Here is a 22,344-nt window from a genome sequence, read left to right on the forward strand (position 1 = left end):
GAAAGTGTAATTTACTAACACTAATTACAATGCTGTAATTAGATACTGAAACATTATAAGAAAGACAATTTGATAGTCATCACCTATTAGACATGACCCGTGAACCTTATTTTACAGAAGCAAATACATTCTTTTAAATAAATTAATGCATGAGACCATTATTCTGTGCATCAATTTTCTGAGGTCTGTCCTCTGACCAAAATAAATAGGTACCAACATCTTCCTTAAGTATCTCACAGAATGTATTTCATCTCCTTCTTCCTGAACAAGACTCGAGCACGCAAGTGTGAGATATCACTGGTAGGTAGGTGATTTTTTTCCCTGTCATAGGCCTTAAATAATCAATACCAGAGACATCCTACATGCTGGTGCTACACAATCAGCGGGTAATGTATACAATAACCAGTTCCACTCTCTCTGCAGGTGCCCCCTGCAAGAGGATCACAGGTGTCCTTTATGACAGGATCTGCATGTGCTTATCATGACAGGAACTGCAGGTGCCCTTCCTAACATGATCTGCAGGTGCTCATGACAAGATATGCAGGTGCCCTTCCTAGCAGAATCTGCAGGTGCTCTTATGACCGGAACTGCAGGTGCCCTTCCTCACATGATCTGCAGGTGCCCTTCCTCACATGATCTGCAGGTGCTCTTATGACAGGAACTGCAGGTGCTCTTCCAAGCAGAATCTGCAGGTGCACTACATATCAAGACATGCAGTCCGCCTTTGCAGCGTGATCAGATGATTAAAGTAGTGATGTCAGCTGGTATGTGAAGCAGCATTTGCAAGTGTCCTTTGCAGAATGATCAGCAAGTGTCCTTCAACAATCTGCAAGAATCTCAATGGGGACCTACACATGTCCCTGAAAAATCTGCAGGTGTCCAGTATGATATCTGCATGAGCCCCTCCCAGAATAGGCAGGTGTCCTTTCCAGATAACTGCAGTTGTCCCTTGAAGGATAGGTAGGTGTCTAAGCCATCTGCTTGTCTCCATCGAGATTGTGCTTGTTCCTCTAAATACTAGGAGCTTTGCGTAGCATGTTCACAAGCCATTAGATTAGAAAAATTAATCAACTCATGTTAAAATATTCAATAAAATGTTAATACTTATTTCTATCAAATTGTTTACCTGGTGCCAATAACCAACAACTATGTTATTTCCAATGGGATTGAGACAACAATATGGCCATACACCACTTTACAATGAATAGGCATTTCCAACTCCTGATATTTAAGAGATTCATACTTTAAAGTACACAGTAGATAAGCCAGGGCAATAATGTCTAGAATATTTCTGAATGATCTGTGTGACAGGAGCACATCGCCAGACATTCTCTCATACTTGAGCAGCCCCAGCTGTTTCACCTGCGTCTGACATAGATGTTCAGCATTATTAAACCACTGCTGTTGTGATTATCAACAGCAGCCATCAAACCAGATGGCTGCTACCTGCTACAGGTGAAGGACAACCAAGTTCAGTAACATCGGTAATATCACTGCTCTTGTATTTTCAGAAAACAAAAACAAAATTTGACCTTCCTAAGCTTCATTCAAAATTTCAAACAATAATTTCTACGGTATTCATCAATATGAATTCGTGCAGCGTGCCAGAAACTTGTCACACAGCGCAAGTGGAATGTTGTATTTATGTGTGTGGACTAGTCAACTTCAAAAGTATATTCCTACCCGGGTCATGATAATGAACGTTTTATTATATACTAGACATAATAAATCTTACTTGCAGAAATTAGTTCAAGCCTGTAACCTGACCTGTCACATGTCTACAGTCTGTCTGACAGCAAGGGAGGCCACAGTCTGTCCCACGTCTAGGGAGGCCACAGTCTGTCCTATGTCTAGGCAGGCCACAGTCCGTCCCAGTCTAGGGAGGCCACAGTCCGTCCCAGTCTAGGGAGGCCACAGTCCGTCCCAGTCTAGGGAGGCCACAGTCCGTCCCATGTCTAGGGAGGCCACAGTCTGTCCCATGTCTAGGCAGGCCACAGTCCGTCCCAGTCTAGGGAGGCCACAGTCCGTCCCATGTCTAGGGAGGTCACAGTCTGTCCCATGTCTAGGGAGGCCACAGTCTGTCCCATGTCTAGGGAGGCCACAGTCTGTCCCATGTCTAGGGAGGCCACAGTCTGTCCCATGTCTAGGGAGGCCATAGCCTGTGCAACAGCTTGGAAGGCACTAGTCTGTCCACATCTAGGGAAGCCATCTCTGTCCACATCTAGGGAAGCCATGGTCAGTTCATATGAAAGAGGCCGCTGTCAGCCTTACACCGTCTGCCCAGCAGCTGGTGAGGCCATAGTCTGCCCAGCAGCTGGTGAGGCCATAGTCTGCCCAACAGCTAGGGAGGCCAAGGTCTGCCCAGCAGCTAGGGAGGCCATGGTCTGCCCAGCAGCTAGGGAGGCCATGGTCTGCCCAGCAGCTAGGGAGGCCATGGTCTGCCCAGCAGCTAGGGAAGCCATGGTCTGCCCAGCAGCTAGGGAGGCCATGGTCTGCCCAACAGCTAGGGAAGCCATGGTCTGCCCAGCAGCTAGGGAGGCCATGGTCTGCCCAACAGCTAGGGAGGCCATGGTCTGCCCAACAGCTAGGGAGGCCAAGGTCTGCCCAGCAGCTAGGGAGGCCAAGGTCTGCCCAACAGATAGTGAGGCCAAGGTCTGCCCAGCAGCTAGGGAGGCCATGGTCTGCCCAGCAGCTAGGGAGGCCATGGTCTGCCCAGCAGCTAGGGAGGCCATGGTCTGCCCAACAGCTAGGGAGGCCATGGTCTGCCCAGCAGCTAGGGTGGCCATGGTCTGCCAAGCAGCTAGGGAGGCCATGGTCTGCCCAACAGCTAGGGAGGCCATGGTCTGCCCAACAGCTAGGGAGGCCAAGGACTGCCCAGCAGCTAGGGAGGCCATGGTCTGCCCAGCAGCTAGGGAGGCCAAGGACTGCCCAGCAGCTAGGGAGACCAAGGTCTGCCCAACAGCTAGGGAGGCCAAGGTCTGCCCAACAGCTAGGGAGGCCATGGTCTGCCCAACAGCTAGGGAGGCCATGGTCTGCCCAGCAGCTAGGGAGGCCATGGTCTGCCCAGCAGCTAGGGAGGCCAAGGACTGCCAAGCAGCTAGGGAGGCCAAGGACTGCCAAGCAGCTAGGGAGGCCATGGTCTGCCCAGCAGCTAGGGAGGCCAAGGACTGCCAAGCAGCTAGGGAGGCCATGGTCTGCCCAGCAGCTAGGGAGGCCAAGGTCTGCCCAACAGCTAGGGAGGCCATGGTCTGCCCAACAGCTAGGGAGGCCAAGGACTGCCCAGCAGCTAGGGAGGCCAAGGACTGCCCAGCAGCTAGGGAGGCCAAGGTCTGCCCAACAGCTAGGGAGGCCAAGGTCTGCCCAACAGCTAGGGAGGCCATGGGAGGCCACATCTGTCCATGTCGAAGGAGGCCACAGTCTACTAACAGCTTAGGTCATGGTTTGTTCGACAACTAGGGAGGCCACATACCTGGTTTTTTTTTTTCTAGTATAAGCTTGCTGTAGATACCATATTAACCCCCCAAAAAGGGGCAATACTCACATAATCATGAAATGCTTTAGCTTCACTAGAATGATCACATGTTTCTCTCCTCTCTGGCGCGGCACAATATAGATCCCAAAACACACTGAAACATAAACAACATGGCAGTGAGTACATGAGAACTCAAATATGTCAATCAAACATCTCACCAATGGCAGCTCAGTAAAGCAAACAATCAACATATTTCAATCTAGCACAGTCTGTCACCTGGCCTCAAGACAAAGCACAGCATACAAGCAATATTACACTCAAACAACGCCAGACACTATTTTCAACACACACAACACCAGGCAACATTCAACATATACAACACCAGACAATATTCAACACACACAACACCAGGCAACATTCAACATATACAACACCAAACAATATTCAACATATACAACACCAGGCAATATTCAACATATACAACACCAAACAATATTCAACTTTTCAACACCAGGCAATATTAAAACATATAAGCCTGGCCATATTCAATATATACAACACTAAGCATATACCAACAAGGCTTCAGACAATCTTGTAAGGTATTGAGCATTTAGATCCCAAGTTATCATTCACGTTGGGCATTTGTAGATTTTCTTTTTTACTGTCTTGGATCCAGTCTATTGGGTACTTTTACACCAATAAGATAACAATCGTTTTAAATTATTCTTCAAAACATGCTGTTTCAGGTTAGGTGAATTCTTTTTTATATCCATTCCTGTGCTATTCAAGTGTGAAACGCGTCGCATAAACTCACAACAGTTTACATGTCTAATTACCATTGAGTGAGAAAAGGCACCATTTTTATACATTATTCACTGCAGTAGAGTTTGTACATGTGATGCCTGCATTCAATCAGTATATAAGGATCTGTAAATAACACTGAAAAGGATACTTTGAGTGTTTTTATGCGATTGGGTTTTTATAATTTTTACATATATATTTGTAATCAAGGAACTCAAAATTAAATGGGTAACAGTGATTTATCCAAATATGCAGGTTATCAGGTGCTCTGTACCAATAGAGTATATATTGTATGTGCAATATTTTCAGTAGAGATGTTTGAGAACAGCTTACTGTATTTTCTTGTGTATATTACTGTTTCCAGAAAGCAGCAGAGTACAAGTAGTATATTATTGCCTGGTAACTGTTGATGAAAATGTTATATTTTCAACAACTGAACAAAGTTTGTTCACTATCGCATGATCTCAGAGAATTTTGCGTATGGTTAAAGAAGTATCTCCTATGTTGAAACCCAAAGATATGTTTGTCTATTGAGTGTCTTAGTTAGCCAGTCTATATTCGAATACAGTCAACTACGTTTATAACAAACATGCTTATAACGAACTGACCGATATAACAAACATATTTTTAGTACCGACCATTTGTTGTATAAATGCTGTATATATGCTTACAACGAACTACGGTTATGACCAACTAAAAGTAATGGTCCCTTCGAGTTCATGATAACCTTAGTTTACTGTAAAATTCCAGTAATATCACAGCAGAATATAAAACATGCCTATCAGGATGGCAAATACACAAAATGTTTCATGAAATGATGTCAGGGTTCAACTTAATAAAGGATCTGATCGGTTCAACATCTCTTGATTTTCTGACCTAAGCCAACAGGACATCCTTTTCCAAATACAGTACTTAAAAAGTGTACTATTGTCAACATTTTCGTGGCTGATCAACCATGTTTCCTGTTGGCATGAAAAGACGAAGAAAAAGAAAATAGCGGAGAGAAAGGAAGCCCAGAACCTAAAGAAGGTTGCCAACAATGATGAACTGCTTTGCTGAAGCAGGCATTGCAGATTGTGCAACCCTCCATTTTAGCCATAAGAATGAGCTATGGACACTGAAATCTGTTCATGCAAACCTCCAGCCCCACATCACTTCTGGGTGATGGAAGCAAATTAAACCTCAACATAATGAGAAAATGCAATATTGTACATCGTGTGGTGAAATATTTTTTACCATAAACAATTTGAGAGAAGTCAAAAGTTTCAGTTGAGGACCCAGGTCTGGTTGCTGCTTGAGAACAATCTGGATTACCAATTGTCATCATATTGATCTGGCAAGCTTCATGTGGATTCCACTGCTCTACTTGGCTCCCGACACAGCTACTCCCCTACATGACCGGCCAGACAACCTTGTGTGGCTCCCTCTCTTCCCATGACTGGACAGACAACCAAGTGTGGCTCCCTCCCTCCCCTACATGACCGGCCAGACAACCTTGTGTGGCTCCCTCCCTTCCCTACATGACCAGACAGACAACCTTGTGTGGCTCCCTCCCTCCCCTACATGACCAGACAGACAACCTTGTGTGGTTCCGTCCCTCCCTACATGACCGGCCAGACAACCAAGTGTGGCTCCCTCCCTCCCCTACATGACCAGACAGCCAACCAAGTGTGGCTCCCTCCCTCCCTCCCTTACATGACCAGACAAACAACCGAATGTGGCTCCATCCTTCCCTCCCAGGGTTCCTACCTGCATCCCTGACAAGACTGGCCAGCAACCAATTGTGGCTCCCTCCCCTGCAAGTTTCATCATTCAAAAATTTAGTGCTTTTATGATTTTTTTCCATTTTTCCCATTTTTCGGGGTTGGAAAAATCTGTAAACCTATTTATTCAAAAAGAGCCTTGCCCTACAGCATGTTGGAAAAACGTTCTTGAGTAATAGCATATATGTTGCACATAATAATCTTGTGCCAAGAACATACCCTAAAAAAAAGAAACATCATTTTCAAACCATGATGGCGGAACACAGATGGAAGCCAGTATTGTCGATTCCGTTACACACTTTCGTACTACTCTATAATATATTCTGATCACTCTAACATACACACCAAGGATCGGCCGTGCAAGAATACTTAAGATCTAAAATCATAGGCTGCTGTCAGATTGTATTCGGAAATGTATCAAAGAATCTTCAACACTTAGCATTGATAAAGAAGAATATCCTTTAACAAAAAGGCAAAAATCAAGAAATATCCGGAAATATCAATCCTTAGAATCCCAACTCAATTCCTAAAGGCAAGGTAGGATGCTTGACAAGTTTACCCACCAACACAGGATTAACCATGGATAGTGTTATCACCTCTTGCCTCACGAATCATAATTGGAATCAATATCCTTTTATCATGACAACTCTGAGTTGATCTGATAAATCTTTACAACAAATACCAGATATAAACTGCCTACACGATAAACTGGTGATTCTGATCACCATGATGTCTCACGTAACACACAGATTCCATGTTTTGCACCAGGAAGTGCTTCTTGATGGCAATCGCCATCATTCACTCAGGGCAGTGTGACAGTCTCAACATGTGTTCACGACAAGTGCATTGTCACCAGGCCTGGGGACGGTTCCACAAAGTGATATTACCTACTACTGATGTTTTTACATGCTTAAGTACTTATTTGGTTTGTTTGTTTGTTGTTTAACGCCGCACTCAGCAATATTCCAGCTATATGACGGCGGTCTGTAAATAATCAAGTCTGGACCAGACAATCCAGTGATTATATCATGGGCATCGATCCACGGAATTGGGATCGATGACAAGCATCAACCAAGTCAGCGGGCCTGACCACCCGATCCCGTTAGTCGCCTTTTACGACAAGCATAGTCACCTTTTACTGCAAGCATGGGTTGCTGAAGACCTATTCTACCCTGGAATCTTCACGGGTCACTTAAGTACAGAAGACATAATGTTCATTTCTTAAATACGGGCCCCAGATTACTACCACCATGGGTCTCAATATCATGACCTCTGTATATTATTCATTCAACCACACATATTTAAAAAACTAAATCAATTATTATCTTATAGCTTGTTCGATAATTCTGCAAAATATATTACAGTTTGATCCTTTAAAAAAAACAAGTCAACTGATCTGGTCTCCAAACATTTAAGAAAAACTAAAAGTAAAACAATTCTGAATTAGTCCTAATCTGAGTTATGACCATTTACATTGTCCTAAATTAATTTAAGAAAAACTAGAAACAGATATTTGGCATAATTTCAGTTTTGGCTTGAAATTAAAATCATAAACTTAGGACCAAAAGATAACTACACCAAGAAACAGACCAACAAAAGGAACACTTTTCTAAGACATTGATTTGAATCAAACATTATCCTCTAAACCAAGTCAATTCAGGCCTTGGTGTTTCAGGACCTATAACATGTTACCAATCAACCAATGACTAATATGTTCAGCATCTCTTTTCCCAGAGTAAGAATATAACTGTTATATAAAACAACATTTTAAAACTACACATTTTTAGGCTGTTTTTTATGTTTCCAACTAGTTCTTTCTGCCCCAAAGATGTTTGGCAAAAACTTTTTCAATCAAGGAATCAATATAATAATGAAGCTAATTCTTCTCCACTTAAATACATATGGAAGTAAACAGTGTTTGAAATAATTTTGAACCCAACAAGACAGTCGGGCAGGTGACCCATAAGTGTTGCCTGCCCATCTTCAAAGTGACCTGCCTGAATTCAGACATTATTATATTGAAAATCACGAAAAATAAGAGACAAATCGCATCTTGATTCAGTTGAAATAATTCAAACAACTACTTGAGAATCAACAAGAAGTTATGACAAAATTGAACACATAAGTAGTCTTAATATTGTCATCAAGACTGTCGGAAAGGTGGAGGAAAATTTCAAGCAGCCCGACGAAAAGTTACAAGCCTGGGGAAGGTGGTCATTTCGGACACTGACATTAAGGGTGACCTGTATATACTATACATTACGTAGAGTAATTCTTCAGCGAAGACTATATAAAAAATATAAATCCAACAGTCATAATCAAGCAGGTTTCACCAGAAAGTGTATGTTTATACTTCTTTATTTGATCGGTACATCATCTCAGTAAACTGGGCTTGCCTCTTCCAATCAGTATGAAGTTGCATAAATGAACAAATGCCAAACCTCAGTCAGTACCACAAAGTTGTGTAACGTAATTATGTCATGATGACAACCAAACCAATTACAATTGATAAATGATTGATGCAAAGCTCCAATTAACATATATAATATTCAGAGCAATATCAAACCCAGAACCATCCTTATCGAAGTGAGTGAATGAGTATGGTTTTACGCCTCTTAAGCAATATTTCAGCAGGGGAACACTTGAATGGGCTTTCACCCGGGCATTGGGCCGAGAAGCGAACACTTTAACCATTAAGCTAACCAACCGCCCCTGTATAGAAGCGAATATTGCAACCAATAGCTGCATTGCTCGGTTGCACTCCGAGATTTTAAAGTAAATAATGCTGACACAACAATCTTAATGTACACCATCCTTTCAGTCTGACAAATAACATGAAGTCAAGTATCAGGTACTACTGAAGTCAATTCAAGGTTCAACCAAATAAAACCAGCTTTGCATCTTGCATTTGAGATTTCACAAATTTCATAACACAAACAGGCCAGGTTTGTCTTGGTCTTAACTGGCTACAGTACGCAAACAGAAAGCCTGATAAATGGAGAAAAAAGAAACGCCTCATACTTACTGAAAAGAAAAATTAAAATCTATAAATTCTGATAACAATTTAACCTTCTTGGACTTATGTAAATTGCGGTAATGGTCAGACATCCACATTTTCAAGAAAATGGTATATCGTGTGCCTTGGCCAGATCTTGCTATGACATTTGATAGCATGCACAGTGTATACAACCACCACGGCATCTCATTAAACTTTTCAAAATGACCTATTTCTCCTTGCGTGACATTTGAGCTGCTGGTGAAGATGTAGCCGATAATTACCACAGAATTGCCACTCTTCCAGGCACCCTGCATCTTCCTTATACATACTTGTAACTCAACCTCATCACTCTCATTGGCAGATTGTGAAATACTGTGCACCACCAAAGGTCGGATTCTGTTACATGAATCATGGCATCACGGTAAGAGAAGGATCTTTGTCATATCTATGAACACTGTCTAGATGCATCAAAAAACAAAAAATTGGTCTGGTTGTTGTTTAACTCTGCAATATTCCAGCTATGACGGTACTGATTGGACAAAGAAACGGGGAATTACATAATAAGCTTTAAGAGTCTGATATTCAGGTTTATCCAGTCCACTAAAAAGTACATTTGGATGGTTAGATAAGAACCAGTTTTTTCATGCAAGAACATGCAAATTAAACCCAATTTTAAAAAAAGATATGAAAAACCCTGTCTCATTTCACATTTTCTGCCCCGATTTGAGGTAACTGAGCTTTATGCAGTTGCACACGGAAAGCATGAAATGAACTGACTTATCAAGCTCCTAAATTTATCTTTTCGATCATCGACAATTGTTTAGAAGTCCTGCCTTACTAGCAAGAACAACACCTGAAGTTCTCCTATGTGGTAATGTGATATAGTTTCTATCCTGAGGGAGTTTGTACCAGTACAATGTGAGTTTGTTAAATCTTGTGTTCAAATCTCTGCTACAATATTTCTATCATCAGAGTGAGTTGAGTGAGTGACTCTCGAGGTGCGAAACAAAAGGTAAGTGGCTAATGAGCACCCAATCACCTCTTGATCGATATGACATATACTTTATTAAATACAGTGGACCATAATCATGGGATCCCTGTGATGGAATGTTTTCGTGTAATTGCACAGATGTCAATCCAGATGGTATAAACCGACACAGCTTGTTCATGCTCCATGGCTTGAAAACAAGACTTCTGTGATGGCCAAATTATTCCATGTTTATATATATTTTAAATGCCATCCTCCAAGACCACTTCTAATTTGAGATACTGTAACGTGATCTGTGTTACGAGGCTCCTCCTAGCCATGGTTAACATGAATAATTGAGCCCTTCCGAGTTGGCAGAAGTACTATCTCTCTGGCTGTTGCCATGTACCAATAACATCTATATTTCTACACGTCTCGGACATATAACCATTTTGTGTTGTAGACATAGCAACTAGAACGGCAATAATAATAACATATTCCGCCATGCATGATATACTGCTCAAAAGAAGTTAAAGAACTCCTGATTCTTTCCTATTACTATAGTTAATCTGTCAAGGCATGGCAGGTTAACTAATATTAGTAATATGAAAGAATCGAGTGTTCTGTATGAGTAGTATAAATAGATTAGTAGGAATATAACTCTTCCGTAATATCTCTTACCTAACGGTTACTCTTAACATTGTTTGCTTGTGATAATTCTGATTAGTCATGCCCACTGAAAAAAATGAGCAACTAAACAATTTATTCCATATAGTCTCATAAATCCAACTTTTGCTTCAGGAGAACACATATCATAACTTATTCCATGGAATGGCCAATTGTTTCACTAACTCTCTTATAATTTCCAAAATTCCCATAACTGTACTGAAATAAAGTTTCAGGGAAAGACCAATTATTGGTTATGACTGCAAGAGATACGTCGTAATGTTGCCTTTTTCAAACAATTGAATGTGAATTGGTTTCGTGAATAGGGTTGTGAATAGCTCTCTTGCATATATTTCACAGCATGAAAGGAGTAGCCAGAAGTTATGTAAAAATGTCAAACATCCTATTTTCATAAGTGAACGACTGTTGGATTTCCTAAAAGCCTAATAGTTGATCCTGGTGTGATGAACCATGCGATATGATCTATATCCAAACCTTTATCTCGCAGCTACACAGAGTGTGACTTAATCTTCTAGAATATCATTGTGCAACAGTGATATCTCACAAATACATTACCATAATTCTTATTGAGAATTACAAAGACTAGTACAGAATCTTAAATCTTAATGACAATGATGAATGATAATCGACACTAGACTTAATAAGTAATGCCCATTTGTGCAGTTTCATTCAATTTTTTACCAATTGACCACTACATTCCTACATACCAAATTCAAAAACTTACATTTATCTTATGGGTACAAAAGGCAGCATTTAGCATCATTTACTGGAAACAACTATCACAATGCATTGAATGTGATGGATCGTCATAACCCTTGTACCACCACCACCTTGTTTACGCCATATCATATATTCATTAGAAATATAAAACGGATAGAGCGATAGGATCTGTGCACGTCTGTGCATGTTGTGGCCTCTGATAAACCTCCTATCATATCCTCCTGCTGTGGGTGTTTTCATAGGATGGTATACAAAGCCTTTTTTAATGTTACAACATCCTAGCTTCAAGAATTGAAAACAATGACAAAATAACTTTCCCAAATATCTAAAAAAAATATTAACAGCTGAAGCAATTACAATCTTTATTTTCCAAATTGTCTCAGATTTTTCACTAACCTTAAGTAATTATGAAAACATTGTTAGGAGTAACCAACCAAATCAGGGGATATCTTTATTGAACATATTGTTGCGAATAATCACATACAGATATAACTTCTACAAATATTTCAGTCTGAGAAATGCTGAAGGATTTATTCCACACTAAAACAACCGTGAGGTGTATCCATGACAACTGCTTGCTGATGAGGGAATGTGTAAAGTGAACAATATTTCAGTGAACATGTGATTTAAGTAATGGAAGTTGACTGGCTGGTGCTGGAGCACAAGCATGGTCTCACTGAACATGTGGACCTAACCATCCCAACCATCTGCTCTAGCCACAACATGGCTGGGAACAAAGCCTGTCGCAGGTCAGTGAACACGGACGACTCAGGGAGGGACCACTACAGCACACTGATCTGGAGCCAGGTGAGCTGTCCCCTGTACAAGGGGCAGGCAGCAGGTGGGAGGAGGACAGCAGCTGGACTCAGCTGGACACAACTCCCACCCCGACACCCCTCCCCTCTATCCGTCCGGCCACAACCAACAAGGACAGGCTGACTTTTGTGGTCAGGACCAGTCTTTGTTTGCTGAGGTACAATGGGGAAACTTGGGCTATGCATACAGCGTAACACATTGTTATACAAGATACAGGACTGTCTCCAGTGTTCACAAATGTTGCTGTCTGAGATTGATTGCTACACATCATCTAGGATCATGCATGATGAAGCAACAAGGTAGAACCTAGTTGTACTGCGTGACTTGGAGTAGCTGGTCAATATGGTGATGTACCACCTGGTTGCAATGTTTCATGGGGGATATTGTCTCATTCTGAAGATGAACTGTTACAGTTGACATTACAACCTCCAGCTTACTCAAGTTGAAAGACTACTTATGTTCTAATTTGTATTCAACTGTTAAACAGAGTTCTATTGAGAATATGGTTGCTAAAGCCTTCTTAAAGCCCATTAACTAATGCACTGCTTTAGGAAAACATTACTCAAACTATCACTTCCACTAAATGCAACGCAAATATACAATTCCATTAGTTTTACACAAATTTTGTTTACTTCCACTTTGTCTATAGACTAAAAATACAGGACTTTCTCCCCATTTCATGAACCTCTATCTAATACCGCTTGTGAGTACACAAATGACAACATCGTACCTTTAGTGGTCATGAACAATTTGAAATTCAACTTGGAATTAACAAGGTCCTCCAGGCTAATACCACTCTGGCCCCCTTTCCATGAAATGATCATAGCACAACAACTATTACAAGTCTAGGTAAACGGAGAGGACCAGACAAGTCTTGCCAAGATGACTCTCTGGACTGCTACTGGTAATTCAGTTAGAGACATGCTCATCAGTGCATCAGATCTGATCAAACTTCCACCTAATGCATACATATCCTATTAAACTATTAGGTCTGCTTGTTTTGTAAAGCGTCATTCATTATAATAGATAACATTCAGGTGTAACTATTTCGAATCATTTTGAGAGCAACAAAACAAAATATCATAACTTATCTCACACATTATAAACAAACACATATCCCTATTTTCACAATTTTTCAACCATTTATATTTTTCATAAAGGAAGACTCCAGAATGGTTAATTTTCAGGAGTTCCAACCTTCAATATTTTCAATTACCAACACAAAACAGACTAACTAGAGACTCATAAACACGGTTCTACTCGAAACAAAATCAAATTTCATGTCATGAACACTCCTCCCAGTATTTTCTACTGTGTTAACCACTTACTGCACATGGCTAGCTTTATTGAAAGCAGCTCAGAGTCACAGCGCCCATGTTGTATGGTATGACTTATTGATGGGGACCAGATCTACGACAGCTGACAATGCCATGTCATTGGCTCCGATACACACGCAACATCAATGTTTCATCAATGACCATGATGTTTTGCGGCCAAAGCGTAACTGTACACAATTTAGCAAATACAATTCTTTGAGCAACTAATATGCAACAACACTTCAGTTCATTGTGCCAACTATTCCTTTTCGGTCAATACTTAGATCTTCTTTTATGTACCTTCTACATACACACCTCCCATAAACGCCCTCCACTGCTAAACACAATAAAGTTCTTATTGCCATATACAATAAACTTTTCATAAAGCCGTTATATAAAACAGTAAAATAGTACAATACACTACATAAGTGTCTCGTGATATTACACATTTACAGAAGAATTACCCATGGAATATGTCTTAATGTTTGTTTGTTGTTTAACACCGCACTCAGCAATATTATAGCTATATGACAGCGGTCTGTAAATACAAGTCTGGACCAGAATATTCCAGTGATTGACATCATGAGCATTGATCCACGCAATTGGGGTCGGTGGCATGCATCAACCAAGTCAGCGAGCCTGACCACCTGATTCCGTCAGTTGCCTCTTACGACAAGCATAATCACCTTTTACGGTAAGCATGGGTTGCTGAAGACCTACTCTACCCGGATCTTCACAGGTCTTCTTAATAATGCCTCATAAATTTGATCATGCATTGTCCTTGCAAATCGTGAAGAACCACCTACCAATAATTGATTGGGAACAAATAGACTGGATCCACAAGACTAGGATTGCTGGCCCCTGACTTGCAACAGTTAAATGAACAAGCTTCACAAAGCCAACTCTAAATCAGTTAATGACTAAATTTCAACTGGGTGCTGGAGAACCTTTCTGTTTCACCTTATTAATTCTATTATCAAGAAAAAGTCTTTCATGATTCATTTAAGTATGTATAATTGAAGAGCCTCACAATGGATGGTCTAATCAGTGTCTGTATACGGTACTGTCGCAGGGAGGGTTTCAGAGTAGCATGGCCATGGTACAAAGAGTAGTTTCCCTGTCCCTGTATCCAGAGCTCCAGATAAGCTGTGTATCTGCGTGAAATACGCATCAGAAATGCAGGAATACGCAGTAAAATAAAATCCAAGCGTATCAATTACGCAACTAACATTACAGATACGCTACAAAACTAAAACTTGTGCGGATCATCAAAATATTGTGAAGTAACCCTGCGTATTCGATTAGCGAATCGGAAACTTATTTTGAAAATATAAATGGGCATTCCGTCAACTGGCCAAACTCCACGATGACAGTTACATCATGATCATTTGCCATCACACTTTCTTGTGTAAGTATCTTGGTATTTTTGAGTCCTATAAAGCAACCCACACAACACCAGTTTGCAGGGACTAGATGAATAGTGTTTTTAAATATTTAACTTAAATACCCACATGTGTAAAAACTAGTGGGTAACAGAAATTTGAATACCCAGATAGAATTACTGATACCCAATGATTTTAAAATGCATGGGTAAAATACCCACAACACCAAAAGCTTATCTGGAGCTCTGTGTATCACATCACCTTTTGATAACCTATCAAAGGCTTGTCCAGGTAAACTCAGCAGTGTACTGGGTGAAAACTCATGAGTCAGTACAAAAAAGCATGGAAGCACCTGTCATCAGAAAGAATCGATTGCTTCTTTGTTACCTACTGGACAATTACTAATGCAGAAAGCATTTCCGACTGTATCTGTTTGCAAGGGGTTCAAATACCGTTTTCGCCGTAATAAGCGCCTTGCTCTTACAAGCGCCCACAGCAATATTTGCTAATATATTGTCAAGTGAACAATCCCAATTAGTACCCCTTAGGATTGATCAATGTACACAAGACTCATTTATTCGCATAAAATAAGCACTTGTGTGTTATATGCACCCTTAGTTATGGGCAATTAAATTCTGGAAAAATGTATCTGTCGTACATAAACTTTTCAGGCTGTCAGCATAAACCACCAAATTTATCTTTCAGCTCTGTTTTTTTTCCACCAAAATAATATTCTAATAAGAGCCCCCTATTTCTAATTTTGAGAGCGCCCTGGGCGCTTATTACGTCGAATACGGTACATCTTATGTGGTCACACCACTTTTGACCAACAGGTTTTATTTTCAATTTAGTTTCCACTTAAAAATTTGAGTTGGTGTGTGTAAATATTGAGACAGGTTAGTAGGCCCAATATGATCATAGCAATGAAAAGCTTCCTTGCATAATTAATTACAGCTTGTTTCAAATTTTAGAATAATTAATTATATAAATAATATGTCAATCTAAGCTTGAGATACAAGATGGATCTGCTTCAGACATTTAGTTTAAGTACTTCAAAATTGTCAATATGTTTGGGACTGGTAATAGCTCACAGTATTCATATTGGTTGTCAGATCTCACGTTGATCAATCATCGATTGTAATTGTCATTTTTTTCCCTCCTGAGGTAATTGATTTGTTTCCTCTCTCAAATGTCATGGTCTTCATCCCTGCTCTTCGACAAAAAGGAAGATGTATAAATCTCAGCCTACAGTCCACAAAGAAAATACTTAAATTATTCCAGAGTTCATAATGGATAAAATTCAAACATCATTTTAATTTTATGACAAGTTTTATTCATGAAAAAATATGGTATTCCTGCTGGTGTTAACTTCATGATGCAAAGAGCTACATACTATACGTAAAGGACAAAATCAGTGAATAAAAAGGATACGGTCGCAGTATTACATCACTTCAAAATTAACGTGTTTATTCTTTGTGCTGAACTCAGCAATATACCAGCATGCAACTGTGGCCAGTAGTCTGAACTAGACAACCAGGGAATAATACCATGAGCAACGCCAGCCTGAAGGGTTACGATGACTTGAAGTCAATTAAATCACCAAGCCTGACCACCTGATCCATTTAGACGCCTTGTACAGTAAGTGAGGTTGTTGAGGACTTATTCCTACCCCTGTTCCCCAAAGGGAAAATTAGTGAGTATAGTTTTACCCTGCTTGTATGTTAAATATACTTTACCATATCAAAATAAACTTGAGTCTTCAGCCATGGCAAGGAATTTCACTAGATGGGCTTCACACACATTACCATGTGGAAACAAACCCTTCATTATTAGCCAATGCCATCACTACTTGGCTACCCACTGCCTCATAACAACAAACTCCTTCTGTTACAAAAAAATGGATGTAATTTTATCGTGTTCATACTTTGCCGAAACCATCACTACAGGATTGAAAAAGGATTTGTTGGGATTTGTTCAGATAAGTCCATAAGATAGAGCACACAAAAATACATCACTGTTAGACTTCCTACAAGCATGGATAGTAACACTTCACATGATACTCTTGGAAGAATAATCTGAACAGGATCTAGACATTAATATCCTGTAATCCATTGCAATGTAGAGGCTAAAGGAACATTCGACTGATAATTGACATTAAGTTCTTAATCAAGGGTCACAAATACTCAGCAAATTGTCATCGTTGTATGCAGTCTTCCTTACCATGCAGATGAAACACCCAAGTATTGCCATACATATTGATACACCCAAGTCATGTGATAAACATTGATACCTCCAAGTAATGCCATACATATTGATACACCCAAGTAATGCCATACATATTGATACACCCAAGTCATGTGAAATATATTGATACACCAATGGCATGTGATACATACCGATACACCCAAATCATGTGATACATATTGAGATTTTGTTTTTGATGTGGTTTGTATCAAAATACACTGTCAAAGGGAAACAGTGAAAATATATTTGATCATTAAGTAATATAGAAGTTTTTCTCCCCGAAAAAAAATCTCCTTTAATGTAAAGTCTGAAACTTCAAACCAACGCCAGTACATTATCTGACAGAGTATTAAACCTCAAACTGTAAACCTTGTTAGCTATCTCATGTGGTTAGTCCTGTGAATTTTTACATAATATTCATTATATAATATTCAACTTCACCCCCATTTCAAAACATGACCACTACTATTCAATAGGCAGGAATTAAGCAATTCATGAATGTGGCCGTATCAATTCAATCCTTTTTTCAAGGTCTGAATTTTCAACCAAAAAGATTACTGTAGCCCTCATCAGATTCCACAAACACCACATGACAACCTGGACAGATCATAAAGGCCTGCACAAGTGACTGAGTATGGTTTTACCCCGCTTTTAGCAACATTCCAGCAATATCACGGCAGGGGACACCAGAAATGGGCTTCACACATTGTACCCATGTCGGGAATCGAACCCAGGGCGTGACGAGCGAACGCTTTAACCACTGGGCTACCCAACCGCCCCTCTGCACAAGTAGTATCAACTTGGGACAAGAAGATCTTGACAGTTCCGGACAACCAGTAAACATTTCTTATATTTTCACACTCCTGGACCACCAGTAAACATTTCTTATATTTTCACACCAAGTCCAAATTGAACAAGACATCAAGCCCTGTCAAGAAACCCATGGAGGTAATATTCAGTCAGTTCCAGAATATCGACGTGATGAACAAACTCCACACAGCCAGGCAACTGTTTCATCAACTACATCCTGGATTCACGTTCTTTGTCTGCTTCCTTGTCTGATAATTTCACATGTACAACAAGTTGAGAGTTCACGCCAGCAGTTGGCTCACATAGACGCTGTCCTAGCCATTCTCTGGCAATCCATGCATCACCTCTTGCAGAGACAAAATATCAAAGGTATGCTTCTCTTTCACAAAACCTGTCACAGGTGCTCTCTTGTGCCAGCTGATTTCCAAATGTTTAATTCAGGACATTACTGCATATTCATATTTTTGTCTAATTCCTTCAAACGTCTCCAAATGCATCTAAAATAAACCCTTTTGTTACAATACCTATCGAATGATGGAAATATTGAGACATCCCATTGTCCATCAGAGGGGCTGACCGGGTGGAAAAACGACCATGACAGGATCTGTGACTGAACATTTAGTGGACAGGACAATCATGCAACACTTGGCTGGGGTAACAACATCCACATACACAACAATGCAGGGGGAACATATTCATTAAATTCCAAACGGGATTCTGTGTTTGAGTCTCCATACTGATTGTGGGAGAGGTGCAAGGGCTGCAACACGGTCCTGTTTGTTCTTGTGCAACTGTTTGTACGTAGGTCAGTGAAATGGATGGATGGGGTGGTGCAAGTGTGGCAGTGTTTGTTTATGTTACTTTTTTGGTTTATTTGAGCAAGAGGATTGGCGGAAGGGTCGAGAGGGAGAGTTCAGATCAATGGCTGATGAGAGCACAGAGGAGAGCCTTCATGAGGTTGGAGAAAACCCACCCAAGTGCTTGTGAGAAGGATGACCCCCCCCCCCCCCCCCCCCACCCCCTTGCACACTAATCAATCCAGGGCACCCCATGCAGGGACAAAAATTAGCACTGGCCTCCAAGCCCCAGCTGTAAGGATATTGGCAGGGGGGGCTTGTAGCCCTTAGATGCGTTCCGACATATCAACACTACACAGGCAGACTGCTGACATGGCAAAAAAAAAATTCTAAGCATTTGCTTGAATGATGACGAGATCATGAAGTGGGAGCTTGGGTGGAATTTGTGGGGGGCTCAGGTAATGCAGGTCGACATGTGTTTAGGTGTTTAGGGGGGACCTGATCTGGGAGGGTGGGTCCAGGCAGGTGGGTCCTAGTTAGGGTGGATCGGGTAGGCCAGGTCTTGGTATGGTGACATCCATACCTCACACAAAGGCAGGATGGCCAAGGATTTGGCAGGGTGGGTCTCATTATCCATTGTGTAGTTTGGGTGGGTATGGACAGCCATGGTATGTCAGGGTGTGTAGGAATAACCAAAGGTTCGACACGGTGGATCTGGGTGGCCAAGGGTTGTTAGGGTGGATCTGGGTGGCCACTGTGTAGGTTGGGTGGGTATAGACAGCCAAGGGTATGTCAGGGGTTGAAGGAATAACCAAAGGTTCGACATGGTGGATCTGGGTGGCCAGGGGTTGGTAGGGTGGGTTGGTAGGGTGGATCTGAGTGGCCACTGTGTAAGTTGGGTGGGTATAGACAGCCAAGGGTATGTCAGGGGTTGAAGGAATAACCAAAGGTTCGACATGGTGGATCTGGGTGGCCAGGGGTTGGTAGGGTGGATCTGGGTGGCCACTGAGTAGGTTGGGTGGGTATAGACAGCCAAGGGTATGTCAGGGGTTGAAGGAATAACCAAAGGTTCGACATGGTGGATCTGGGTGGCCAGGGGTTGGTAGGGTGGATCTGGGAGGCCACTGTGTAGTTTGGGTGGGTATGGAGAGCCAAGGGTATGTCAGGGGGTGTAGGAATAACCAAAGGTTCGATATGGTGGATCTGGGTGGCCAGGGGTTGATATGGTGGATCTGGGTGGCCAGGGGTTGGTAGGGTGGATCAGGGTGGCCACTGTGTAGTTTGGGTGGGTATGGACAGCCAAGGGTATGTCAGGGTGGGTGAGAATAACCATAGGTTCGACATGGTGGATCTGGGTGGCCAAGGGTATGTAGGTGGTCTGGGTAGTTTGGCTTCAGGTAGCACATGACTCTGTAGTAAAGGGTTGCAGAGATCAGTTCAGGATTTTAAAGCGATCACAACAAAGGTATTGTTCCACAACAAATGTGGAAAACGTGGAGTGAAGGCACATAATTAAGTGACAGGCAGGGCCTAACTGAGTCCAACCTGCCTTGGATAGATGCAGACTACCTGTCTATTGTGGGCATTAGTGTATGGTGATGTTCATGTCCACTGGACCATGTGTAAACGTATCCAAACTGATGTATGCAGTGTGGTTTGTCACGAACAGGGATCTAGCATGTATAAGCAGCACTTGTATAGGGTGTTGTGCACCAGGTGTTGGCCTACTGTATCACATAACACATAACAGTTCCACATTTGTTTGCACCAGCCAATGACAGGGCAGAATTGCACAATCCACAAGACAAAACACCGAGTGGTGTATATATAAAATATACACCAGTCTGAAAATCCAAGGTGTTAACTTTATACAGCCCACTGTTGCTTCTGGCTGAAAACAAAGGTATTACTTCACAACAACATTTATTTACACCAGTCAGTGAACACTGTTCTACATGGGGGTAAGTCATTTGGCAGTAATATACAGTAAACTCATCTAATCCACTGTCAACAAAAGGATCATAACTCTGTAATATCCGTAACATATTACTTTAAATAATACCAGCCAAGTCTGTAATAGTCATTTTGTCCCAAACACCTGTTTACATTAATGATAACATTCATCATCATCATTCATACATACATGAATGCCTGACAGGTGTATTCATAACTGATCACTAATCATTTTTTTTATCTCCCCACCTGGGCCCCGTTGCACAAAGCTATCTTAGCACTAAGGAGATCTTAACTCCAATACTTTAACATAGGCTTGTGACAGTAGTAGTGCTAAGATCACTTTGTGTAAGGGGGGCCAGGATACTGTTTGAAGTAAGTCTTCATGTACAGCAAAGATTTGGTCTAAATAACATTTTCTTAAAGACTCATGTCTTTAGTTGCATGTTGAGACAAATAAAAATTGGTAAACCAATTAATTACTTAATACAACTATCACTGAAGTCGCCCAAACAATTACTTCTATAGAGGTATGTAAGTATCAAATAATTTATACTGCAAACTAGCAACATTGTCATAAGATATAACAGGACATGCCTAGGGGAACAGTCTTACTGATCTGGTGTGGTGATGTGTTTTTAATGAAGTGTCTTAATCCCCAATGCAATGTCTACTACCCTAACCTAATCCCTACACAATTTGCACATGTGACGTCGTACCTATAAACAACAGGGCATACACACCAAATGAATGTACTAATAGTTTATGGCATGCCAATCTGACCAATACCCCTGTGTGGGCGTGTTCACTCACCCGTGACCCCACGTGTACAATGTGATGCCGGACCCCACGTGTAGCCAGCGAGGTACTTACCACCACCAAGAATGTAGAAACCCCGGCGGCTCGCCCAGTGTAATGTTTTTCTCCCATCGTATCTGTATCAAAAGAGGAAAGAGGAGGGCTGATATACAAATCGGGTTCTAGACAGACACAGTCATTCGTTGATAGTGCCCAAATGGGCCATATTTACATGCGGTATAGCGAGGAAGTCGGAGAACATCACAACGGAAGTTCCGCGAAGAAAACGCGATTCACCTAAAATACTTACTTCTGATAAAAATGTCTGCGCTGACTTCTGGGCCCCTACGTGTAATAAATATTCGTAGACGTACAAAGCTAACCTGGAAGTAGAAGAGAAAACAATGTAACAAGTGTACACAAACTGATTGGGCCATCGAATAGCCGGCGGCCATTGCAGTTGACATTACCCACAACGTGCTCATGTTCGTGTAACATGTTTACAGTCCTTTACTGACGATCGTATGCCAAATAATAATTTCATTTATTTTATTCACACAAACAATAACATTTATTTTCATTCATATCAAAGATCGATGTCCAGCGATCAGCCTGTTCAGTCAAATCACACTGAATCACTGCCACGATCGGGTGTGTTTACTAAGCGGAACAGCCTAGCATTATAACCAACACTGTTTGAATGGGGCATCCTTCACTGGCAGGTGAAACAGCGCGTTCATAGACAAAGACGAGGCATAATCGTGAGTGAACAACTCGGGACTATCGTATCGAAAAATATGCAAGTGTCATGTTGATGCTG

General features: G+C 41.3%; 1 protein-coding gene across 7 annotated transcripts in view; it reads right to left on the reverse strand.

The window, feature by feature from the left end:
* The window catches only part of LOC139480117 (single-stranded DNA-binding protein 3-like), a 107,017-nt gene that overhangs the window by 84,526 nt on the left and 147 nt on the right, over positions 1–22,344 (reverse strand). For 6 of the 7 annotated variants that reach the window (XM_071263148.1, XM_071263150.1, XM_071263146.1 and 3 more), the window contains exons 2-4: positions 21,835–21,907; positions 21,600–21,667; positions 3,542–3,626 (exon numbers count right to left, since the gene is read on the reverse strand). In XM_071263148.1, the coding sequence (XP_071119249.1) occupies positions 3,542–3,626; positions 21,600–21,667; positions 21,835–21,907 (226 nt within the window). The remainder of the gene's footprint in view (positions 1–3,541; positions 3,627–21,599; positions 21,668–21,834; positions 21,908–22,344) is intronic. The other variant, XM_071263145.1, reaches the window with a different exon arrangement.

This window comes from Haliotis cracherodii, unplaced genomic scaffold (assembly GCF_022045235.1).
Source record: "Haliotis cracherodii isolate W230 unplaced genomic scaffold, xgHalCrac1.p SCAF_4, whole genome shotgun sequence".
In the NCBI taxonomy this organism is placed as follows: Eukaryota; Metazoa; Mollusca; class Gastropoda; order Lepetellida; family Haliotidae; genus Haliotis; species Haliotis cracherodii.